The sequence below is a fragment of the Sapajus apella genome, unplaced genomic scaffold, assembly GCF_009761245.1.
Source record: "Sapajus apella isolate SASKATOON/1434 unplaced genomic scaffold, GSC_monkey_1.0 scaffold64, whole genome shotgun sequence".
Classification (NCBI taxonomy): Eukaryota; Metazoa; Chordata; class Mammalia; order Primates; family Cebidae; genus Sapajus; species Sapajus apella.
The window spans coordinates 3,164,630-3,191,456 of NW_022437004.1; the positions used below are offsets into that span (position 1 = coordinate 3,164,630).

At 37.9% G+C, this 26,827-nt stretch overlaps 1 protein-coding gene across 4 annotated transcripts in view; it reads left to right on the forward strand.

Moving 5' to 3' along the window:
• The window catches only part of ZNF326 (zinc finger protein 326), a 34,432-nt gene extending 31,095 nt beyond the window's left edge, over window positions 1–3,337 (forward strand). For all 4 annotated transcript variants that reach the window (XM_032247836.1, XM_032247835.1, XM_032247838.1 and 1 more), the window contains one exon: window positions 2,166–3,337. In XM_032247836.1, the coding sequence (XP_032103727.1) occupies window positions 2,166–2,504 (339 nt within the window). In that variant the 3' untranslated portion in view covers window positions 2,505–3,337. The remainder of the gene's footprint in view (window positions 1–2,165) is intronic.
• Window positions 3,338–26,827: the final 23,490 nt, after the last annotated feature.

Genomic DNA, 26,827 nt, shown 5'->3' on the forward strand with positions numbered 1-26,827 from the left:
GTTACCCGTGAGGCTAAAACAAATAAAAAGCTGCCTAAGCCCTTTTTTAGGCTTTCTGAATTAGGGTTTCCCAAACTTTGCTGATAAATACCTCCTGAAATGCTGCCCTTTATTTTTATTTTTATTTTTTTTGAGATGCAGTCTGACTCTGTTGCCCAGTCTGGAGTGCAGTGGCGTGGTCTTGGCTCACTGCAACTTCCACCTGCCAGGTTCAAAAGATTCTCCTGCCTCAGCCTCCCGGGTAGCTATGTCTACAGGCATGCACTACCACACCCAGCTAATTTTTGCCCCAAAATGCTTCTCAAATGTGCAAGTTACCAAACTTTACCCCTGGAAAGTTTGATTCAGGTGGTCTGAGATTAATCCAGGAATTTGTGTTTTCAGCAAGAGCTCCAGTGCAGACTAAATGAAAATCTGAGGGTGTTGGAACCAGGGCCTGTGGTTTTTGACAGCTTCATAGGAAATTTAAAGATACATTCTTGGACAATTGCTGCTGTCTAACTCTCACATCATACTTTTGAAACTGCTCTTCCTAAGATTACTAATGATACCATTATCAAATCTAGTGACCTTTAATACATTTTAACATATGATCATTTTAAACATAGGAAAATAAGGGGATAGTACGATAAATCTTCAATAACTCTCATTTTGTAATAGTGATCAACTCTAGTGACCTTTGCCAATTGCTTTCTCCTTTTTATTTATTTATTTATTTATTTATTTATTTTTGAGACGGAGTTTCACTCATGTTACCCAGGTTGGAGTGCAATGGCGCGATCTCAGCTCACCGCAACCTCCACCTCCTGGGTTCAGGCAATTCTCCTGCCTCAGCCTCCTGAGTAGCTGGGATTACAGACACACACCACCATGCCCAGCTAATTTTTTGTATTTTTAGTAGAGACGGGGTTTCACCATGTTGACCAGGATGGTCTCGATCTCTTGACCTCGTGATCCACCCGCCTCGGCCTCCCAAAGTGCTGGGATTACAGGCTTGAGCCACCGCGCCCGGCTTTTTATTTATTTTTATGTCATTTGACACTGTTGATCTATCACTCTTGAAACTCTTTTCCCAGATAGTCCTGGGTTTCCTCCTGCACCAAGTGTTCCTTCATTTCTAATTTCTGTCCCCATGTACAGTATAGGCATCTTCCTAGGGTTTTTATTCCAGCCCTTTTTTCTACTTAATCCACCAGTCCCATCCCAGGGCTTTCCCATTTAAGACCCTCACTTCACCATGCACTCTGTGCAAGCAGGCAATTCACAAATTTAAATATCTTACTTTGAACTTTCCTCTCTTTTGAGTTGCAAACTTATAGCTGCCTATTAGACATCTAGATATCTGAAGTTATATATATTAATAGCATATACACACTTCTTCCCCTTTTCCTTTCCATTAGAATAGTGATTGTAATTTACCTGTTCCATTAATAATGTCACCACGTCTTTTACATTTCCCTGGTCTGGGCTATTAGAGTAGCCTCCTCACTAGTATTTCTTCTTTTGGTTCTCTGCTTCATCCTGCACATTCCTGTGCCATTCATCTTAAAGGATAGTGCCAGTCTTAATATTTTCCTGTTTAATACTCTCGACTATTACTTCATTTCTTACTACATTAATATGGCCTTCTGATACGGTCAAATTTATATGAGATTGATCCAGATATATAATTCAAGAATTAATATATTAAAATAAAGTTGTACCTGTGAATGTTTACTGAGAGGTTTGTCTACTTTTTAAAAGTAGAAATAAGGCATGTTATAGTACATAAAACAAGGTACCTGATTTTCATTTGAGTTTTTCAGAGATTCTGTAACATTAAATACTCATATATGTAGTAAAATATACATCTTTGCATCATCTCTTTTGTTTCTACCAAAAACCACACTTGCCTTTGTCATATATATATATGATTTTAGAAATATAGTTAAGGGTAAAATATGACCTTTATTCCAATTTATGGAGTATAAAGTAATGGCTTCATTTATATATGCACATTGGTATGAAATGGACACTCAACAAATACTTAATGAATTTGTTATAATTTAAAATAAAAAGTTTCAAAATGGTATTTATTCCTCATGATATGGAAAGTAAAAATTTCACTTGCCATGTCATGTAACAATGAATGTGCTGATTTTAAAACTCATTTCTCACATTTTTAGGGTGAGAATCCTTTTGAAATTCAAGACCATTCTCAGGATCAGCAAATAGAGGGAGATGAGGAGGATGAAGAGAAGATTGATGAACCTATTGAAGAAGAGGAAGATGAAGAGGAGGAAGAAGAAGCAGAGGAAGTGGGGGAAGCAGAGGAAGTGGAAGAAGTAGAGGAAGTGAGAGAAGGAGGAATCGAAGGTGAAGAAAATGTAGAGGGAGTGGGGGAAGAAGGGGAAGCAGGGGCAGTGGGAGAAGTAGAGGGGGTGGGGGAAGTAGAGGACGTTGAGGAAGAAACAGCAAAGGAAGAACCTGCTGACTTTCCTGTTGAGCAACCTGAAGAAAATTAAATACAAGGTATTAGATTTAAAAGGAGCTTTACATTTCTCTTCTAATGTAAAAAAGGGTAAGAAATTTAATAGCTTAAAATGAATTAACACCCATGTTGCATGCATTCCACATATTAAAATTTGTTTTATATAATTTCTAAATGTTTGACATTTGTTTAATAAAATGAAGGTAAAACTATTTTAGTTTAGTTTTTATAGCTACCAAACTTAGATCTGATAAATTGTTTGTATGATTTTTAAGCTTAATTTTTATTACTTTGTTGATGTTAAGGATAACAAATGTGTATTGTTAGTATATCTATTCTAATCATTTTATCTTAAATGCTGCTCTTGGGAGTGAATATTCAAGTGTGCATTAATTTTTTGAATACTTACCCTAGAAGATATAAACTGGGCAAGTATTTTGTGCTCTGTGTATTTTTTTACTGCATTGACATTGAATAGTAATTTGCGTTAAGATACGCTTAAAGGCTTTTTGTGACCATGTTTCTCTTTGTAGCAATAAAATGTTTTTTACAAAAACTTTCTCCCTGGATTAGCAATTTAAATGAAACAGAGTTCATCGATTAAATGAGTATTTAACATCAAAATTTGCCTTAATGTATGAGTTCAGTTCACAAGTATTTTAAATCAATTAAGAAGACTTGAATTAAAAAAAAATTTCTCAATCATATTTTTAAAAAGTAGGACTAAAAAAATTTTTTTAAAAACACATTTCAAGTAGAGGTCAGTCTGTAGCTGACCTTATTTATATTTGTTTTAGTTTGTTGCTTTTCTCTGTACCTGTGTCAAATCTCGAAGTCTTCCTGAAAATACATTTGAATACAAATAAGTTTTCTGTGGTTGTGTTAGTTCTTTTGTCATGTCTATTTTTGGCTGAAGAACCAAGAAACAAACTTTACTTTTTAAAGAATTATTTCTCTTTCAGATATTTCTATCCTCTTTAAAAAATTACTTTTTGTGGCTTACACACCTACACATTTAAAAAGGGAATATGAGTTTGATAGAGGATTTATTCTGAAATCATTTATTTTAAAAAAAACCATCTATCTATGTCACTAAAAAGTAGTGCTCTTATTTTTTTTAATCTTTACTTTGGCCTCTTTTGAGAGCGGAGGCTGTATTTTATTTTATTTTATTTTTAGACTGGGTCTAGCTCTGTTGCCCAGACTGGAGTGCAGTGTAACCTCAACCTCCTGGGCTCAAGTGATCCTCCAACTTCAGCCTCCCAAGTAGCTGGGACTGTTAAGTGTGAGCCACCATGCCCAGCTAATTTTTGTAGCTTTTGTAGAGATGGGGCTTTACCATGTTGTTCAGGCTGGTCTTGAATTTCTGGGCTCGAGTGATCTGCCTGTCGTTGCCTCCCGAAGTGCTGGGATTACAGGTGTGAGCCACTATGCCTGGCCTAGGGGGCTATATTTCAGTGAAATTAGCTTCTCAAAGTTTTGAGGCATCTGATGGATAAATGTATGGTTATATCAAATTATAAGTAAGTGGGTGAATGTATGAACATTTGTAGAATCCCACAGATAATTTATCTTTTTGCATAAAATAAGGCTTTTAAAACTAGACTTTCTGGACCAATAAAGTTTTTTTTTTTTTTTTTTAAGGTGAACTAGGTTTGCCTACCTTTAAGCTAGGAATATCCAAAAGATACTTGTATCTAATTTTAGGGATTTGGTGCCGAATAAGAGAAGGTTAGTTGAAGACTAGTGAAATTTGGATCCTATCTAGGAATCTGTATTTACTTAACAGGCTTCAGAAAGCCTTATTTAGGAGTTCAAATTTTAAAGATAATAGGACTTGTTATCTTCTTGTTTCTCCTTTATTTAAAAATATTTGGACCAGTCATGGTGGCTCACGGCTGTAATCCCAGCACTTTGGGAGGCCGAGGTGGGTGGATCACAAGATCAGGAGTTTGAGACCAGCCTGACCAACATGGTGAAACCTTGTTTTTATTAAAAATACAAAGATTAGCCGGACATGGTGGTGTGTGCTTATAATCCCAGCCACTTGGGAGGCTGAGGCAGGAGAATCGCTTGAACCTGGCGTGTAGAGGTTGCAGTGAGCTGAGATCGCAATTCTGTCTGAAAAAAAAAAAATTGTGGAAGGGCTAAGATAAAAGCATAATAAATTCCTCTAGGTTATTAGTATTTGGTTCTTTTGTTACTAAGTTGAGTGATTTTTTTTAAAAAAGAATGTCTGGTAATCTGATTGGGATTGGAAACTTTTGGAAAGAAGAGTATGTAACAAGAATCCTCTCTAAACTGGGTAAATGTTTTAGAATGAGAGGAAAGAAATCTAAGTAGTATTTTTTTTTTTTTTTTGTTAGATGCATGAGCCTTTATCCAGACTAGCTGATTAGCAAGGTATTAATACAAGTGTATTTTGTTACTGTGCTTAATTCAGAAAGTCAAATTCATGTATTTCCTACTGGATAATTTGTAGTTGGGCAGTTTATAGGCAGGTTAGTTTTCATGATCCTTAGTGTTTATATTTTCATTGCTTTTGTAATAAGGATTTATATAAGACCTTAAACACCTTTCAACCTCTGTTTTCCAGGTATTACTTGTTTTCTCTATTATAAAGTGAGATGCATAGTTCTAAATAACCAAAGAAATTTCTGTATAAACTACACAGTTGTTTAAGCCTCATGCCTAGGAACTATCCTGTATTCTTCCCTTTTTACCACTTTACTACCTCCAGTATCAAAAAGTCTCTCTGTTCTACTTCCAAAATTTATCTGCCCACTCTTTTACCTCCACTGCAGCCAACCCAGTTCAAGTCATGATCATTTCTTCTTTTGTTGTTTTTTTGTAATATATATTTTATTTCATTTTAGGTTTTGGGGTACATGTGAAGAACATGCAAGATTGTTGCATAGGTACACACATGGCAGTGTGTTTTGCTTCTTTCCTCCCCATCATCTATATCTGGCATTCCTCCCCATGCTATCTCTCCCCAACTCCCCCCCCCCTGCTGTCCCTCCCCTGTTTCCCCCCGCCAGACCCCAGTGTATGATGCTCCCCTCCCTGTGTCCATGTGTTCTCATTGTTCAATGCCCACCTATGAGTGAGAACATGTGGTGTTTGATTTTGTGTTCTTGTGTTAGTTTGCTGAAAATGATGGTTTCCGGGTTCATCCATGTCCCTACAAAGGACACAAACTCATCATTTTTTTATGGCTGCATAGTATTCCATGGTGTATATGTGCCACATTTTCCCTGTTCAGCCTATCATCGATGGGCATTTGGGTTGGTTCCAGGTCTTTGCTATTGTAAACAGTGCTGCAATGAACATTCGTATGCATGTGTCCTTATAGTACAATGATTTATAATCCTTTGGATATATACCCAGTAAGAGGATTGCTGGGTCAAATGGAATTTCTATTTCTAGGTCCTTGAGGAATTGCCACATTGTCTTCCACAATAGTTGAACTAATTTACACTCCCACCAACAGTGTAAAAGTGTTCCTACTTCTCCACATCCTCTCCAGCATCTGTTGTCTCCAGATTTTTTAATGATCGCCATTCTAACTGGTATGAGATGGTATCTCAATGTGGTTTTGATTTGCATTTCTCTAATGACTAGTGATGATGAGCATTTTTTCATGTTTGTTGGCCTCATGTATGTCTTCTTTTGTAAAGTGTCTGTTCATATCCTTCGCCCACTTTTGAATGGGCTTTTTTTTTTTTTTTTTTTCTTCCTTGTAAATCTGTTTTAGTTCTTTGTAGATTCTGGATATTAGCCCTTTGTTAGATGGGTAGATTGCAAAAATTTTTTTCCCATTCTGTTGGTTGCTGATTCACTCTAATGACTGTTTCTTTTGCTGTGCAGAAGCTGTGGAGTTTGATTAGGTCCCATTTGTCTATTCTGGCTTTTGTTGCCAATGCTTTTGGTGTTCTGGTCATGGAGTCCTTGCCTATGCCTATGTCCTGAATGGTTTTGCCTATATTTTCTTCTAGGGTTTTTATGGTGTTAGGTCTTATGTTTAAATCTTTAATCCATCTGGAGTTAATTTTAGTATAAGGTGTCTGGAAGGGGTTCAGTTTCTGCTTTCTGCACATGGCTAGCAAGTTTCCCAACACCATTTAATAAACAGGGAATCCTTTCCCCATTGCTTGTTTTTGTCAGGTTTGTCAAAGATCAGATGGTTGTAGATGTATGGTGTTGCCTCTGAGGCCTCTGTTCTGTTCCATTGGTCTATATCTCTGTTTTGGTACCAGTACCATGCTGTTTTGATTATTGTTGCCTTGTAGTATAGTTTAAAGTCAGATAGTGTGTTGCCTCCAGCTTTGTTCTTTTTGCTTAGAATTGACTTGGCTGTGTAGGCTCTCTTTTGGTTCCATATGAAGTTTAAGGTTGTTTTTTCCAGTTCTGTGAATAAGGTCTTTGGCAGCTTCATAGGGATAGTGTTGAATCTGTAAATTACTTTGGGCAGTATGGCGGTTTTCATGATATTGATTATTCCTAACCATGAGCATGGAATGTTTCTCCTTCTGTTTGTGTCTTCTCTTATTTCATTGAGCAGTGGTTTGCAGTTCTCCTTGCAGAGGTCCTTTACATTCTTTGTTAGTTGTATTCCTAGGTATTTTATTCTCTTTGCAGCAATTGTGAATGGCAGTTCGTTCTTGATTTGGCTCTCTTTAAGTCTGTTATTGGTGTATAGGAATGCTTGTGATTTTTGCACATTGATTTTTGTATCCTGAGACTTTGCTGAAGTTGCTTATCAGTTTCAGGAGATTTTGGGCTGAGATGATGGGGTCTTCTAAATAGATAATCACATTGTCTGCAAATAGAGACAATTTGACTTCCTCCTTTCCTAATTGAATACCCTTTATTTCTTTTTCTTGTCTGATTGCTCTGGCTGGAACTTCCAATACTATATTGAATAGGAGTGGTGAGTGAGGGCATCCTTGTCTAGTGCCAGATTTCAAAGGGAATGCTTCCAGTTTCTGCCCATTCAGTGTGATATTCGCTGTTGGTTTGTTGTAAATAGCTTTTATTATTTTGAGATACGTTCCATCAATACCTAGTTTATTGAGGGTTTTTAGCATAAAGGGCTGTTGAATTTTGTCAAAGGCCTTCTCTGCATCTATTGAGATAATCATGTGGTTTTTGTCTTGGGTTCTGTTTATGTGGTGAATTACGTTTATAGACTTATGTATGTTGAACCAGCCTTGCATCCCTGAGATGAAGCCTACTTGATCATTGTGGATAAGCTTTTTGATGTACTGTTGCAATCAGTTTCCCACTATTTTATTGAAGATTTTTGCATCTATGTTCAACCTGGATATTGACCTGAACTTTTCTTTTTTTGTTCTGTCTCTGCTGGGTTTTGGTATCAGGATGATGTCTCATAAAATGACTTCGGAAGGATTCCCTCTTTTTGGATTGTTTGGAGTAGTTTCAGAAGGAATGGTACCAGCTCCTCTTTGTATGTCTGGTAGAATTTGGCTGTGAACCCATCTGGACCTGGGCTTTTTTGGCGTGGTAGGCTCTTAATTGCTGCCTCAACTTCTGCCCTTGTTATTGGTCTATTCAGGGTTTCAACTTCTTCCTGGTTTAGGCTTGGGAGGATGCAAGTGTCCAGGAATTTATCCATTTCTTCCAGGTTTACTAGTTTATGTACGTAGAGTTGTTTGTAATAATCTCTGATGATGGTTTATATTTCTGTGGATTCCGTGGTGGTATCCCCTTTATCGTTTTTTATTACATCTATTTATACTCTCTTTTCTTGTTTATTAATCTGGCTAGTGGTCTATTTTGTTGATCTTTTCGAAAAAGCAGCTCCTGGATTTATTGATTTTTTGAAGGGCTTTTTGTGTGTCTGTCTCCTTCAGTTCTGCTCTAATCTTAATTATTTCTTGTCTTATGCTAGGTTTTGAGTTTTTTTGATCTTGCTCCTCTAGCTCTTTCAATTTTGACAATAGGGTGTCGATTTTAGATCTTTCCTTGCTTCTTATGTGGGCATTTATTGCTATATATTTTCCTCTAGACAGTGCTTTAAATGTGTCCCAGAGATTCTGGTATGTTGTGTCTTTGTTCTCGTTGGTTTTTGAAGAACATCTTTATTTCTGCCTTCATTTCATTGTTTATCCAGTCAGCATTCTAGAGCCAGTTGTTCAGTTTCCATGAAGCTGTGCAGTTCTGAGTTAGTTTCTCAATTCTGAGTTCTAACTTGATTGCACTGTGGTCTGAGAGACTGTTTGTTATGATTTCCGTTCTTTTGCATTTGCTGAGGAGTGATTTACTTCCAATTATGTGGTCAGTTTTAGAGTAGGTGTGATGTGGTACTGAGAAGAATGTATATTCTGTCAATTTGGGGTGGAGAGTTCTGTAAATGTCTATTAGGTTTGCTTGTTCCAGGTCTGAGTTCAAGTCCTGGATATGCTTAATTTTATGTCTTGCTGATCTGTCTAATATTGACAATGGAGTTAAAGTCTCCCACTATTATTGTGTGGGAGTCTAAGTCTCTTTGTAAGTCATTAAGAACTTGCTTTATGTATCTGGGTTCTCCTGTATTGGGTGTGTATATATTTAGGATGGCTAGGTCTTCTTGTTGCATTGATCCTTTTACCATTATGTAATGTCCTTGTTTGTCTCTTTTGATCTTTGTTGGTTTAAAGTCTATTTTATCAGAGATGAGAATTGCAACTCCGGCTTTTTTTTTTTGCTCTCCATTTGCTTGGTAAATCCTCCATCCCTTTATTTTGGGCCTTTGTGTATCCTTGCATGTGAGATGGGTTTCCTGGATACAGCACACAAATGGGTTTTGGCTTTTTATCTAGTTTGCCAGTCTGTGTCTTTTGATTGGGGCGTTTGGCCCATTTGCATTTAGGGTTAATATTGTTATATGTGAATTTGATCCTGCCATTTTGATGCTAGGTGGCTGTTTTGCCCGTTAGTTGATGCAGTTTCTTCTTTGTGTCAATGCTCTGTACAATTTGGTATGTTTTTGGAGTGGCAGTTACTGGTTGTTCCTTTCTATGTTCCTTTCTATGAAAGAATTCAGGAGCTTTTGTAAAGCAGGCCTGGTGGGTGATGAAATCTCTGAGTAATTGCTTGTTTGTAAAGGATTTTATTTCTCCTTCGCTTATGAAACTTAGTTTGGCTGGATATGAAATTCTGGGTTGAAAGTTCTTTTCTTTAAGGATGTTGAATATTGGCCCCATTCTCTTCTGGCTTGTAGGGTTTCTGCTGAGAGATCTGCTGTGAATCTGATGGGCTTCCTTTGTGGGTAACCTGACTTACTCTCTGGCAGCCCTTAGCATTTTTCTCCGTTTCAACACTGGTGAATCTGACGATTATGTGCCTTGGGGTTGCTCTTCTCGAGGAATATCTTTGTGGTGTTCTCTGTATTTCCTGGTCTTGAATATTGGCCTGCCTTGCTAGGTTGGGGGAAGTTTTCCTGGAAAATATCCCGAAGAGTGTTGTCCAGCTTGGCTTCATTCTCTCTGTCACATTCAGATACACCTACCAAATGTAGATTAGATCTTTTCACATAATCCCATATTTCATGGAGGCTTTGTTCATTTCTTTTTACTCTAATCTTGGCTTCTTGTTTTATTTCATTGAGTTGATATTTGACCTCTCATATCCTTTCTTCTGCTTAGTCAATTCGACTGTTGAAACTTGTGTATGCTTTGCAATGTTCTCATATTGTTTTTCAGCTCCATCAATTCACTTATATTCCTCTCTGGGTGGTTTATTCTCATTAGCATTTCGTCAAACCTTTTTTGAAGGTTCTGAGTTTCTTTGCATTGGATTATAACATGTTCTTTTAGCTCAGAGAAGTTTCTTATTACCCACCTTCTGAAGCCTGTTTCTGTCAATTCATCAGACTCATTCTCCATCCAGCCTTGTTCCCTTGCTGGTGAGGAGTTGTGATCCCTTGGAGGAGGGAGAGGCATTCTTGTTTTGGGTGTTTTTGTTGTTTTTGCACTGGTTTCTTCCCATCTTCGTGGATTTATTTAACTGTGGTCTTTGTAGTTGTTGACTTTCCCATGGGGTCTCTGAGTGGATGTCCTATTTGTTGATGATGAAGTTATTTCTTTCTGTTTCTTAAGTTTTCCTTCTAACAGTCAGGCCCCTCTGCTGTAGGACTGCTAGAGGTCCACTCCAGGCCCTGCTTGCCTGGGGTTTACCTGCAGTGGCTGCAGAACAGTAAGGGTTGCTGCCAGTTTCTTCTTCTGCTATCTTTGTCCCAGAAGGATACCTGCCAGATGTCAGCCTGAGCACTCCTTTATGAGGTGTCTCTTTGGATATATGGGGTTTGGGGAGCTGCTTGAGGAGACAGTCTGTCCTTTATAGGAGCTCAAATGCTGAGCTGTAAGCTCCGTTGTTCCATTCAGAGCTGCTGGGCAGGTGCATTTAAGTCTGCTGCAGCGGAACTCATGACAGCCTTTTTTTCCCCAGGTGCTCTGTCCCCGGAAGGTAGGGCTTTATAAGTTTCTGTCGTACTGCTGCCTTTTATCACGGATGCCCTGACCAGCTAGGAGCAGCCTAGTCACAGTCCACCAGCAGAGGCATAGCTAATCTGCCCTGGGCCCCGCCCAACTGCCGTGTGAGTTTCCCTGCAGTCCTATTTATAGGGGTATAGTTAGAACTGCCTTGGCAATGGTGGCCCACCTCTGTAATGGTGGACTCTCTCTATAATGGTGGACTGCCTCGGCAATGGCGGACTGCCTCGGCAATGATGGCAGACTACCGTGGTAGTGGTGGACTGCCTTGGTAATGGCAGATGACCCTCCCCCACAGAGCTGTACCGTCCCGGGTTCACCTGTGCTTGCTGTGAAACTCTGAATCCAGAGTGTTTCAGATTGCTGGTCTTTGTGGGGGTGGGACTGGCCGTGCCTGATCACCTGGCTCCCAGCCTCAGACCCCTTTTTTTTAACAGGTGAACGTGCGAGTCTGTGTACCAGGCGTTCCAGTCACCAGTTGAAATGGTGCCCGGATTTGTGTGAGTTCTTGTGCAGAAAGCTGTTGCTCTGGCTGAAACGGCCGTGCTGGGGGGTTATGGCGCTTTTTTGCCCAGGAATCTCCTGGCCTGGCTGCCAGTTTCAGTCCCCTTTTTCTCAGTTTAACGGGCTACTCTGTCTCCCAGGCATTCCAGTCGCCATTGAAAGCACCCAGATTTGTGTGAGATTTTGTTTGGAGACCCACTGGGCCGGCTGAAGCAGCCGCGCTGGTTTCATGGCGCTTTTTCATCTGGGAATCTCTTGGCCTGGCTCCCTATTTCAGTCCCCTTTTTATCAGTTGAATGGGCGACTCTGTCTCCCAGGTGCTCCAGTCACCAGCTGAAACAGCGCCCAGACCCGTGTGCAGAGATCCGTCGCGCCTGCCGAAACAGCCTTGCTGGAGACCTGTGGCACTCCTCCGCCTGGGAATCTCCTGGTCTGTGGGCAATAAAAATCCATCTGGAAATGCGGCAACCAGTTATCCTCCATGCGCTCGCTGGGAGCTGCAATCCAGAGCTGCTCCTATTTGGCCATCTTGGATCCCCTCTCGATCATTTATTAGTTAATCTTGATTCCACATGATAGATTCAGTTTTCTACATAAGCTTTTAAAAATGTAATTCAGGTGATGTTAATCTCACGCCTTTTTTTTTTTTTTTTTTTTTTTTTTCTCGTACCTATACACTTAGAACTCCTTATCTTGTTGATTGGACTGGCCTAGCTTTCCAACTTTATATCATACCATTCTTCTCACCAGCCATAATGGCCTGCTTTTACTCTTTTTTTTTTTTTTTTTTTGATTAAGTTATTTCCTGCAAAGACCTTTGTATTTTCTGTTTTTGTAGCCTGTACCTGTCAGCTTTCCTTGGCTGATTCTTCATCCTTCAGGTCACCTTAAATGTTAGAAAAGGTTGGGAAGCTGAGGTGGATGGATCACGAGGTCAAGAAATCGAGACCATCCAGGCCAACATGGTGAAACCCCATCTCTACTAAAAAATAAAAATAAAAATTAGCCGGGCGTGTTGGCGCGCGCCTGTAATTTCAGCTACTCGGGAGGCTGAGGCAGGAGAATTGCTTGAACCTGGGAGACACTCCATCCTGGCGCCTGGTGACAGAGCGAGACTCTGTCTCAAAAAAAAAAAAAAAAAAAGAAAGGAATAGTTCTAAAATGTTTGCAGAAGCAAGGATTTGGGGGTGCCACCCTAGATTTACTAGAGCACATTCTTTGGAGGTGATTTTTTATTCCACTTTCTTTTTCTTTTTTTTTTTTTTTGAGACAGGGTCTCTCTCTGTCACGCTGGCTGGAATGCAGTGGCACAGTCATGGCTCACTGCAGTCTTGCCTCCTGGGCTCAAGCAGTCCTCCCCCATTGCCTCCCAAGTAGCTGGGACCACAGGTGTGCACCATCATAGCTAACTAATTTTTTTTTGTAGAGATAGAGTCTTACTTTGTTCCCCAGGCTGGTTTTGAACTCCTGGACACAAGCAATCCTCCCACCTCAGCCTCCCAAAATGCTAGGATTATAGGCATGAGCCCACCAAGTCTTGCCTGGAGGTGATATATTTTTAACAAATATCTCACATGAATTTGAAGGTAGTGGTCAGTGACTGTATTTTGAGAACATTCATAGGGCCCTCATACAAATTTCTGGTGCATGTAAATCTATCAAGTCAGGAGTTTCTGCCCTTTTAAACATAGGCATAGGTTCGGGGGATTCTTTATAATATTTTCCAAAAGGACTGGAATCTGTAACAGACCTGCAGGAGTCAGCAAAGAGGGGCCTTTTCCTTTCTCATTTAATACTTACAACTATATTGTGAAATTAGTAGGAGCAGCAGTTTTCCCATATGATAAGCTCATTCTTGTACATGTAGACACAGAGAAAAGAACTACAAAGGCAAATGTTAATGCATGTTGAAATGTGTTTAAGAACTCTGTTGAGAAGATTTTTCTTATTGCAGAAGTAGATACTATCACATTATTTTAGATGTTATTTAACATTTGATTTGTTCACCTAATTGTCCTTACTTTGATTATAAGCCAACTTTTTTTATTGTGGTAAAGTACACATAGTGTAAGATTTATCATTCTAAGCATTTTTTAATGTACCATTCAGTGCATTAATTATAAGCAAGCTTTTTTTTTTAAGGCATAGTCTCACTCTGTCACGACCAGGGCTGGAGTGCAGTGGCACTATCTAGGCTCACTACAACCTCTGTTTGCTGGGCTCAAGTGATTCTTGTGCCTCAGCTTCCTGAGTAGCTGGGATTACAGGCATACACCACCATTTCCAGCTAATTTTTTTGTATTTTTAATGGAGATGGAGTTTCATCACATTGGCTAGGCTGGTCTTGAACTCCTGACCTCAAGTGATCCATCCGCCTTGGCCTCCCAAAGTGCTGGGTTTACAGGCAAGAGCCACCGCGTCTGGCATACAAACTTGATTACAGTTTGATACCTGTTGATAGACGGAAAATGGGGTAACTATACAGGCAGAAATGTTCCAGTCTGTGTGACAGTTCTAGTTCATTCTATAAATAAACAATTTGCATTTAGTTGATAGTTATGGTTCCTACCCTGAGAGCTAAATTTCTATTTGGTATTCAAACAAATCTAGGGAGTCTGCAAGGCTGAAGGGCAGATTCTTGGCAATGGTAAATTTTGAGGCCTCCTTGGAGACAGCCATGCTAGTTTAATATCTTCTTGTCTTTCCCTTTTTCTTTCCCAGACCTCTAATTCCCAGAGGTCTGTCATAAATTCTAATGCTTTCATAAAATATTGCAGAGAATCCCCCAATGATAATTTTTCTCAGTTTTTGTTTGAAAAAAAAATTTTTTAAATACTGTATTAGGGGTCAGGGTGAGGTGGTATTAATGGTGATGAATGGCCCCCTTGGTGATAGGGAGGTATGAAATAGCATGGAGTATGGAAAGGAACTATGAGCAGCTTCTTTATTAGATCGGTATAAAGTATGGACTTAAGAGAGTTACAGATTAAAATGGCATGCTTGACTCAAGTATTCTAACATTCTATTAAAATTATAGGAAATACAATAATACAAATTTCAGTAATAAGAATAGGTTTATAATCGCACTAGAAAGACAAGAAGGGTGCTGTGAAATATTTCTAGAAGATGTGAAACAAGGAATTAGATCTTGGTGAAACCCAGAGAGCCAAGGAACTGACAGCCACATACAGATGATAATTAAGGAATTACCTCCAGTTGTAGAGATGACTCTGAGATGGGTTATCTGCAGTGTGGTAAGCCAGATTTTTAAAGGACTGGATAGTTATCCCAGTCTCTCACTTACAGCTGCTGGTCCACAGAATTCCTCTAAGCTAAACCTATAACACAACTTGATGTTTGCCAAATAAGGTGAGACTCACAGAGCATATAAACAGAGGCCATCAAAGTGTGGCAATGCCCTAGGTATATTGTGATTACCACAAGGAGCTTTATTCCTTATACTTAACAAGCAAACAAAGATCTGCCAGCTGCCCATTTCCCAATTTTTCTTCTGACTGTTCCTCTCCTTCCTCACACAATTAAAATGCTAGAATTCCTGTAATCACAATCTTAGGGAATTTTTCCCTCAATCCCGGAAAATAAATTCCAGACAATGATACTGATAAATGTATTGGTTGGAAAATTGCTATCTGCAGGCCTCCCACTACCTATTTCTTAGTAGATTTTACATTTGTAAAGGGTTGTAGAAAACCAAATAACAGATACTATGTGTGGGCCTCAAACCCTAACCTTTATATAAAAAGTTTATTGACTCCTAGGTTCTCATTTACAAATAGACAAACAAGAAACAGCAAATGTTTAAGGAAAAGAGCAACATGAAAAATACACAGCAAACTTAGCAAGCAGAAAGAATTCCTGGGGAAAAAATTCAGGGAGAAAAATGACTTTAAAGTAAATATAATTAGTATTATATGGTATAATAATTAGTACTGATTATAATAGTTTTATATGTAATTCTCATCATATATGTCATAGTAAAATCTTAAATATTTTAGAGGTTGTACTAGTTTTAAAATGCAAGTTGCTATAAAGAAGTATCTTGGAAATAAAAGTTGTGAAAATAAACTGTGTTAGGCTGATTAATTGAATAAACATGGCTGAGAATCAAATTACTGAGCTAGAATTTTGAACTGAAGATACTTCCGAGTCTTACAAGAAAAGATAAAAAAGATGGAAGTTACAGTAAATACATAGGAGACATATCTCTTAAAGACATAGAAAACTCAGAACACTATTTATTTAAAATTAAACTTCGTAAGGTTAAGAGCCATATGTAGAGAATTCACCATTGAGTACCCTGCATATATCACAGTGCCAGCTAAATGTATTCAATAATTTTTTTTTTTTTTTTTTTTGAGATGGAGTTTTGCTCTTGTTGCCCAGGGTGGAGTGCAATGATGTGATCTCAGCTTACCATAACCTCCGCCTCCCTGGATCAAGTGATTCTCCTGCTTCAGCCTCCCGAGTAGTTGGGATTACAGGCATGCACCACCACACCCAGCTAATTTTTTGTACTTTTAGTAGAGATGGGGTTTCACCATGTTGGTCAGGCTGGTCTCAAACTCCTGGCCTTATGATCTGCCTGCCTCGGCCTCCCAAAGTGCAGGGATTACAGGGGTGAGCCACCACGCCTGGCCTCCAATAAATATTTTTGAATGTATATGTATTTAAGTATAAATATATGTAGGAGTTTCAGAAGGTGAAAAAAGAAGAGAAGAATAGGAAAATGTCTGATGAAAGATTCATATTCGAAGTCTCCAGTGCTGAGCAAAAACAATGAAAAAGCATACAGGATGAATACTGACAAAATATCTGTAATTCCAAGCGAAAGAGAAAAATCTTGAAATGTCTAAAGAGAAACAGATTTTTCTTTGTTTGCTTGCTTTTCCACTATAAGAGGAAAAGAATCACATTGGTCTCAGATTTGTCATCTATACATTGGAGTGCTAATAAGATACTGCTATTTTTGAAGTTCTGAGGGAGAACTATTTTGAATTTAAACTCCTGTCTTGAGTCAAACTATCAAGAGAAAGGGCACAGTAAGGACATTTTAGCAATTTTAGAACATGCAAAGATTTCAGAAATTAACTGTCATAAAACGCACTATGCACAGCATGATGTCAAATTATGTAAAGAAAAACTTGGATGAACAGGAAATTGACAAATTTGTAATCATAGCTAAGTGTTTGAACACAGCTCTTAGAAATTGGCAGATAAAGAGTTCAAAATTGGGGAAAATGAATTATATAGCATACAAATTGTAATAGCTATAGAGTATTTCTTTTCAAATGCCATGAAAAGGTGACCATGAAGCATGCCACAATTTATTTTTTTTGTTTGTTGATAGGTAGAAATTCAGGGTCCATCCTGTCATCACAATGCAAAATGAAACTAGAAATCAGCAAGTGGATACCAATAAATCAATTTAAAAAAATCAGATATAAAAGAAAACAGTGCCCTTGTAATGCTTGCATCAAGGGGAAATAAAAATTTATGAAAGAAAATCCCTATTTTATTTAAGCAGTTTTAGATTATAAAAAATGTTGAAACACCTCTGTTTAGTCTGAGGATAGCATAACCCTTATTCCAGAAAATAGTTCATCAAAGATAACCATAGACCAGTCTCACTTATGAACAAATATAATCATTGAAGAAACATGACCAATTAAATCCCCCAAAATAATTGTCATGGTAGAGTAGGGTTTATCTGAAGAGTGCAACATAATGTATTATGTAACTCAATCCTTTAGGAAATGTATTACTTTAATTGAAAAATCACGTGATAAGCTTGATAGCTGTTGGGAAAATATTTTCTAAGATTTAACACATTCCAGATTTAAATTTGTCAGGATAAGAATACAATAAAACCTTTTTAACTTGGGTGAGGATTAGGGAGGTCTTCCAGAAAGCCTCATCAAACACTTGTATTCAAGTCAGGATTAAAACAGTAATGACTGTTGCCTGTACAACAATCATTTAACCCTAAACAACAGAAGTATTAGGAAGAGATAGCATAGTCCTTATTTTGGGCAGTGTGATCGTGGAGACAAACATCCCAAGAAAATCAATTGAAAAACTATTAGAAATGGTAAAATGTGGTTTTGTTTAATAGTTCACCATGAAAATCTGTATATAGAATGTAGCCTTGGCCAATTGGAAATGTAATTTGAAAATCTCATTTGCAACAAAACTTGGAACTGTATACTACCTAAGAATAAACAATGGGAAAAATGCAAAATCCATATGAGAAAAATGATACATTTTAATGATACATTAAAATGCCTGAATAGATAGTGCAACATTGTGTTCCTGTCTGAAAAATATTGTCTATATGTCAATTATCTTCAGATAATTCATAAATTAATTACCATTTCAATTGTTACTTAGGGTTAGTAGTGGTGGTGGAGAAAGTTAAAAATATCAGCTTGTGGAATATTGAAGTGAAATATTGAAGTGTCTTTCTCATATATATAAGTTCAGGTAGACAAGGCAGGGCCGGTGTCACCCTTCATGGTGTCAGAGACTGAGGCTCCCTCTATCTTGTTACTTTGCTGTCTTCAAAGCCTTATCTTCAATCATCCTGTGTATATTCCAACGAGTGGAGAGGGAGAAAAGGAAGTCCTACATCTCCATTTTAAGAACTGTTCCCAGAAATTGTACCTATTTTTCTACATGAATCTCATTGCTTAAAGCAGCCACATGAATACACCAAGCTTTCAGGATGGGAATTGTGTTTATTCTATATGGTGTGTTCCTAGGTGAAAAAGCAGGGCTTCCACTAGAAAAAAAAGGAGAATGGATGTTAGCATATATTAGTGTATCACTAGCAGTATATACCACTTAAGTTTATTCAGAAACTCATATGCAGAGTATATAACCAAGAAATTGTTTTTAAATGAGGAATATTTGACTTGCATTTCTTACTACAAACAAACATGGTGAAACAACCTCTTTACTAAAAATACAAAAATTAGCTGGGCGTGGTGGTGTGTGTCTGTAATCCCAGCTACTTGGGAGGCAGAGGCACGAGAATTGCTTGAACCCAGGAGGCGGAGGTTGCAGTGAGCTGAGATCACACCACAGCACTCCAGCCAAAAAATGGGTAAACGATAAAGAGGCTATGATTTAAAACAAGCAAACAAGCAAGCAAACAAACATAACTACCCAAGTACGAAAAGAAAATATAGGAAAAATCATTTCTAATTTTGGAGTGGAGGTCTTTCTAAGCAAAATATAAACCCCAGAAGCCATAAGGAAAATGTTTGACAAATTTGGTACATGAAAAAACTGAAGGGTGAAAGACATCATTAACAAAGTTGGAAAAAGAGTAACGGGCCGGGGGATTATTTGCAATATGTATAAGAGTCAAGAGTAAATTAAGTCAACAGCTCCAATTTATCAATCATTACCTTGGTAAGTATGAAAAGGTTTATAATTGTCACTGTTGGTGAGGATAACAAAACAAGCCCTTTCCAAGACCATCCATGGCTGTATAAATTGGAAGACAATTTGGAAGTATCTAGCAAAATTGAAAGTGTACATACTCCTTAATCTAGCAGTCCCACCTGTAACTAGTTATGTATTTGCTGGAAGTCACAAATGTCTGAAATACACACTAATGAAAAGATCTATTTCATAAAATGTAAAATGCATTAAAGCTAATGCTTTTTTACTCCTACAGGAAAATGTCAAAAACAAAGAGTTTACAAAACACCTGGATGACAGTGATGGTATACGTGCCATCAGTTGTAAGATATACCCAAGCACCAAGAATGATCAAATGTGAAGGCAAAAAGTATTTCTTTTGTTTAAGAAACAGGATATAGATATAAGAATGATCTTTGCTGCGTTATTTGTAATAATGAGAAATAGGAAAAAAATTTAGCAATAAAGGGAATAATTAAATTATGGTAGGGACATTGTAATTGAATACTCTGTAGCCATTAGGAAGAATGAGAGAGATCTGTATGTTTTGACTTGGAAAAGTCTCCAAGATATATTGTTAAGAGGAAAAAGAAAGTTACAATATAATATGTAGTATGTATTAGAATTTCACTTAGGAAAAATGATATATACGCATATATGTAAGTATACAAATTTCAAACTATTTCTACAGGATGCATAGAAATAAAAATACATTTGGCTAGAAAAAAATGGCTGAAAGGATATATAAATAGTGTTTACCCATGAAGGAAGTTGAATTGGGAGAATATGGACCGTTTTTTGCACTCTACCAATTTCTGGTTTTTTTATTTTTAAAACAGATTATAATGATATATTACATTAAAATGCAAATGTTAAATCTGGAAAATATAGAGAAGTACAAGGAATAAAATAAAAAATACCTAGAATTTAACAACCAAGATAAATAGCATTATTAACAGTTTTTGTACATTTCCTTGTAATCCATTTTCCTTTGCAAGGAGATAGATATTGATACTGTTTCTTGAGGTAAGAGAAAGAGCAGGTTTACAGGAGGAAGATGGTGAATCAATTTTGGTACATGTTAAATTGGCATTTCCTGTGGGGCACTGAAATTGTGTTATCAGGTAAGCAATTGGATATATGCGTATGGTGTTTAGGGGGAGCTCATGATCAACTTAGAGTATTAATGCTTTCTCTTTCAAGTGAAGAATTTTACTATTCATGCATCTGACACAAATAAAAATGTAATTCCTTGGGGCTGCATAGTGTAACACAGCTTATTATCCTTGGGATTTAATGCACCTTCCTTACCTGCTGTTCCCCACTCCTACCCCAGCTGTGCCATCTTTTAGTTCTGTCCATCTTGGGAAAAACATTTAAGAAAAGCCCGCGTTTTCTCATCTATCAAATGAAGATAATGCTACTTTCCTTTCTAGATTGTTACGAAGATTAAAGGAATGTAAATAAACCCTTAACACTGTCTAGGGTGCCTGGTTGGCCTCTTAACATTTTAGGTTTCCTATTGTTATCTAAAAAAAAGAAATCAGAGCTAGTTTGTTCATTTTTAAATAGAGATAAGAGAGAAAAAGAAATATTGGCCTGGTAAATCCTTATGTGAAGTTAAGGCAAAAAAATAAAATGTTTTAAAAATTAATTTTAACCTTGTTTTGATCTTTCATGTTTTGAAGATTATATCTACTCCTTTCTCTTTAAGGTTTGCACAGAACTTTGGTCAAAATTAACAAAATCATGACCTGATAATTGGATATAATTGAAAGGAAATAATTTATGAAGGTCTCATGGAAGAATTAATCATACTTATTTGCAATTATTTTTTTTTCCTTTGGCATCAAAGATTCTCAACTGACAAGGACATTAATAACCTGCTAAAAAAGCTTCAAACTTGGCCACCCCGAAAGGGTTAAATCACTCTACTCAAGTGGAATTTGAATTGCTTGTCAGTGCTGAGGGTCACTATCACTGTTAAATGACAGATGTTTTCCTGAAAATCCCTTGTATCTTTCTGGTGATATAAAGTTCAGTGTCTGCAACAACAGGGTGGTGTTGTTTAATAACTGTTAAATTTACTCTTTAGAGACTTTACAAAGATGTCCTATTGCTCCTGGAGAACTCCCTTGACACCCAACTCTGCATTTTCTTTTTGCATAATGCCTACAATTTAGAGCCACCAGGCTCCTTGTTGTATAGCTCCTGTGTCCTTAGTTCAGTATAACCAGAACACTCATAAATCTCCTTTCTTCCAGTAGCTTTCTGCAGCAGCTGGGGTATGACAGTGATGTCCCTGATCTATAATTCCAGACAGCCCTAGGGTGAGCAGATAAACCAATCCAAAGCCTCTACGTCAGATAAAATGATGTTGTTTGCACAACTCAGTACCCTCAAGGGATAGTCATGTAATTCTCCCAATTTGTATTCTGCATAAAACTCCTTTTACAAGTTATAAACTTCCTATAGGGAACAAACGTATCCAGCCAAAAGATGCTGAACATATGACTGTATAATGTAATTTTAAACTCAAAAGGAGTGGGCTAAGCCTTTTCTATCCTGGAAACTGAAAGCTATATATAAAAAATCCTGTCTAAGTATGACATTTTTCAATTTGGAATTCTAATTAAGCAATGTTTTCCTGAGACCCTGGGCATCATACATAATGCTAGGAATATAACTGATTAGTATAAATATATTAATTGTATATATCATGATATTTAAGTACTTTATTCATAGTCATCACAAAAAATGATTGTTTTATTATTTGTACTTTATTGACTTACAGCTGAAGCATCTAATTAAATGATTTCTGTGGTCACATTAATCCCATTAGAGAAACCTTGACTAAATCATACGTTTGTTTTTTTTGCATGGTTCTTCCTAATTCTTCTCTCATTCTCAATCAGGGATTCTCAGTCTTGTCACAGTGTGGCCAAAACTGGATAGTTATTTGTTGTGGGAGGCTGTCCCATGCATTGCAGGGTGTTTAGCAACAACCCTGGCCTCTGCTTAATAGATTCCAGTAGCATACAGACCATTAAAAATGTTCCCAGACAGTGTGAAATGGGAGGCAAAATCACTCCTAGCTGAGAACCACTGGTCTAGATATATTAAAGGAAGTTAGGTGTGGAATTTGAACTTAGAGCAGAACTCTAAATGTTCTGCTTAAAGGTGTTAAGATTTTCCTAAAACAAAACAAAGCAGTTTAGATTCAGCTGTTCTAGGAAGTATTCCTGGGTTTTCTCAGCCTTCTTTATATTCACCAGTAACTCTGAGCCTCCCGATCCCCCGCTTACTTCATCAAAATGTGGAGAGGTTTCCTTCTCCACTCTACACTGCAGGCCTCTGCTTCCCAGAAAGGTCTTGTGTCACTCTTTATCTCCAGCTTCTAGCACAGTGCTTACCACATAACAGATGCCGCAGAAAGGAATTTGTTGGATGAATGAATGCTACAGCTATTTTTTTTCTTTTAGATGTATCATCTATAAATATATAGACTTAACAAAATCTGTGTAGGTATTTTATTTTACTTTCTGGTATCTCTCTAATTTGTATAAACCTGTATGACTTTATTTTTTTGAAGCATTATTTATTCATATTATATATGTTAGGTGTTTACTATGTGCCAGCTCCTGATGCTTGCAGCTAAGTATACAGTTATGAACAAAACAGATATAATCCTTGTCCATAGGGATCTTAAAGAATATTAAGAAGCAACTGCAATTCAAGAATGACCTACTTACCCAAGTCTATCTGATGACACTGATTCCCAAACAAAATTGTATAAGGCCTAGAAACTGCCTCTAAGAGACACTGTACATAAGAAATATGCCCTGTAGACTTCATGGGTTTCCCTCATGCTGCAGAGATCCCAAAATATCTCTTCTAACTTCATCCATGCTCAAAACCCTACAGGAGAAAATTTGTAGTCAATGGTGCTGGTATGATTGTTAGAAAGTACAGCACATCTTCAAATAATATTGTTTTGTTATAATGTTGATGAGAAAACAAACACTGATTCCTGACTGGGCCACTGTTTGTGTGGAGTTTGCAAGGTCTCCCCATGTCTGTGTTGGTTTTCTCTGGGCACTCCAGTTCCTTCCAGCATCCCAAAGCTGGCCATGCTAGATTAATTTGAGTCTACATGGTCCCAATCTGTGTGTATATGTATATGAGTGTGTGTGTGTGTGTGTGTGTGTGTGTGTGTGTGTGTGCCTTGCAAGGGAATGGCATCCTGTCCAGGATGGGTTCTTGCCTTGTGTCCTGAGCTGCCCAAATAGACTCCATTCACTCACTACCCTGAATTGGAATAAGTGGGTTGGACAAACAAATGAATAAATGAAGAAATACAAATTTCTATCAAAATCAAAATCGGTGAAGTAGACAATAATCATAGAAATGCACAACAATAAATGATGCAGAATGGAAGTGATTGTTTTTGAACTGCACGGTGGGAGGGGGTGGTCCTTATATTGTTTGCTTTGCAAACGTGTTCCTTGATTCAATCCACCAACACTTTGACTCTGTCACTCACTGATTCACCAAAAATTGGGTAAATAATTATCTTACTTGTTTGTTTAACCTTTCTTAGACATATGTATAGTCATATTTATTTTAGTGTTTAATGTCTTTATTTAGTGTTTTTCATCTTTATTTAGATATTTGGTAGTGTTTTGTGAGTAGAAATATGCCATAGGGACTTAATCTTGTTTATATCAATTAGCCTGTGGTAAAGTTAGTTTCATTATAGTTGTTTCGCTTAAAGTCAGTTTCCAAGAAACCATCTGTGATGTTCAGTGAGAACTGTATGTAACATAGAGACAGTGCCCTTTTCTTCAATTGGTCGCTTCCCACCAAGGGGCCTCCCAAGAACAAAGAGAGGCAATATTCCAAGGAAGATTTTGATGGAGGGAGGGAAAAGTGTTGAATAGCTTTCTTTCTTCTCCAGTTACAAATGTATCCCTAAGTAAAAAAAAAAAAAGATCCATCAGCTGTCTGAGTACCCATGGAGTGTAGTAAAGAAAATGGGTCAAACTCTCCTCCAGTAACAAAAATAGGTCAAACTCTCTTGTCCTTAACTCTACCTGTTTGCTTACTTTCTTTATTTCCCTGAAGTTATCACTCCTTGCACCAGCTTTCCACATCCCCCAAGGAGTTTTCCCCGTGAGTATTTGCTCACACTACATGCGGCCACTGCCGAACACTGAGGTCTCTGCGTGCCTTTTCTAAAGGCTTCCTGTGAATCTAAATTTGGTACTATGCCAGCAATACCATATGTGATCCTGCCCCCGTCTTTCTGATATCATGCCATCTTCCCCTTACTCATTATGCCACAGGTACACTGGTCTTTCTATTCCTCTGATTACACGACACTTGTTTTTTGTCTTTTAGCCATTGTGGCAGAAGAAAATATAGTAAGAGTGGCAGAGAAAAAGCATTCAAAGAAGAAGTAACAGGAGGAGCAAGGCACAGAAGAAAATCATGCACTGTCTTTAGGGAACAATCTGTGCCTTATATGTAGGTCACTTGAATGCAGTAGAAGAATCAGTGGGTGGCAGAATACTCTTTTCCCAAACCTTTGCAATACTGGTTCCCTTTCATCATTCAGCTACGTTAAACTGCTTCCTCAGAGAGGACTTCTCATGTAGTCATTCTCTATCCCATCACTCCGTTACCACTCACCACTATCTAAAATTATTTTATTTATTTGCTTATCACCTGTCTCCTTCACTGGAATTTAAGCCCCATGAGAACAATAACTTTGTCTTTTAATTCTACACTGGCACCTCAGCACCTAGAATGGCAGGCACTCGATGACCACAACCAAGGTTTTCTCGATGGGTCATTACAACATTCCCCCTCAGGATTAGTTTCATGATAAGTCTTAGTTTAATCTGAATCCCTTTTAGGCATGTAAGACTCTTCCTATATGATGTTTTGTTAAGATATTTGACTTCTATGCATTGAAGAGTCTTTGAATAACAGAGCTACATTATCTTTTTAGAATGTTCTCTTACAGATACCCTGAACTACCTTGAGAGCTTGAGAATCAGTCTTGATTGTATTTGGCTGAAAGCAACAATATGTTGGCTTAAAGAAACAGGTATACTTTTCTCACGTAACAAGAAGTCTGGTGTTAGATGACTGTATTTGTTTAGCTACTCAATGTTGTCTGAGTCAGCATCTTAATTCTTTTGACCTTCCCTGCAAAATCTCAAGATGCAGTTGCAGCTCCAAGAAATGTATCTACATTAAAGACAGAAAGGAGGGATAGTAGGGAAGTAGTTCCCAGACCTATCTGTCTCTGTTATCAGGAAAGCAAATATTTTCCTGGGAATTCTCTATTTGCCTCTGTCTCTTGGCTTATGGCCATCCCTATGTGTCTGTAGTAAAGGATGGGAAGGAAGAAGGGGGTTGGGAATGACTGTTATGTCAGTTTTCCAATGGAATCTGCCACAGAAGCTGAAGAAGCAAGCATACCACTGAAATAGCAACACACTCTGGGAAACAGTATCAACACGCTATGATTCAAAGGAAGACAACAGAAATAAATAATGGTAGCTTCAAATTGTTGAACACTGATGTACCATGATTGCATTAGTTGCCTTGCATTTATTTTGTTACTTAATTGCTCATCCAAACTCAGACAAAGAAACTGAAGCTCAGAGAGGTGAAGTAACTTCCACTGCTACTTAAATTCACACAGCTGGTAAGGAGCAGTGCTGGAATTCATGCCTGCCTCCGCTTCCAGTGGATGAGCATTTAACTCTGTTCTGGGTACACTTAAAATGATAAAGGACTTTTAAAATCAGGGAATCTAATAGACTTAGACTCAAAAGTTAATCAGTTGCCAGGCTCAGTGGCTCATGCCTGTAATCCCAGCACTTTGGAAGGCCAAGGCTGGCAGATCACTTGAGGTCAGGAGTTTGAGGCCAGCCTGGCCAACATGGTGAAACCCCCTCTACTAAAAATACAAAAATTAGCTGGACCTGATGGCTGCGCCTGAAATCCCAGCTACTCGAGAGGCTGAGGCACGAGAATCACTTGAACCCAGGAGACGCAGTTTGCAGTGAGCTGAGATTGCGCCACTGCGCTCCAGACTGGCAACAGAGTGAGCTTCAGTCTCAGAAAAGAAGAAAAAAGTTAATCAGTTACTTTTGCTTGGGAAGTAGGTAATGACCCTAGAGCTCAGCTATCTAGTAACATTTAACACGTGTTAATTTATTCAAATATGTATTAAAACACGTGAAATGTATTCTGCTAAATATTATGTATGAGAGGGGCATCAAATGAATGAACTGTACATAAATGTAAAATTTCATACTGCATTTTTGAAAATTTCAGTCTAGAAGGAAAAGTAAGACTTGCACAGAAAGAATACAAATTGGAAAGTGGCAGATATTAGACTGTGAGATCCACGAGGATAGGGATCGTGTCTGTTTTGGTTTGCCCCAATTGTGCCCTTCCCAGGCAGATTCCTGTGCACAGCAGAAATGGAATACATATTTGTTCATTTGAACTAAAGAAAGGAACAGACAGAATGTGATTAGACTTCAGAGAAAGATTGATTCCAATGGAAGGAATTAGGCAAGGCTTTGTAAAGGAAGTGGTGTTTAACCTAGGACTTCAAAGATGCAGATGATGTGGGTTCCATAGTGTAATTAATGGTTAGCACTTCTGGACTCTGAAAGATGCAAATGATTCAGACCAAAAGAACCGAATATACTAAGAGTGGCAGAAGAAAAGCATTCAAGGAAGAAGTATCAGAAGAAGCAAGGCACAGAAGAAAATCATGCACTGTCTCTAGGGAACAATCTGCACCTTATATGTAGGTACTTGAACGCAGTAGGAGAATCAGTGGGTGGCAGGTCGTGGAGAGCCTGGAATACTAGACTAGAGGATT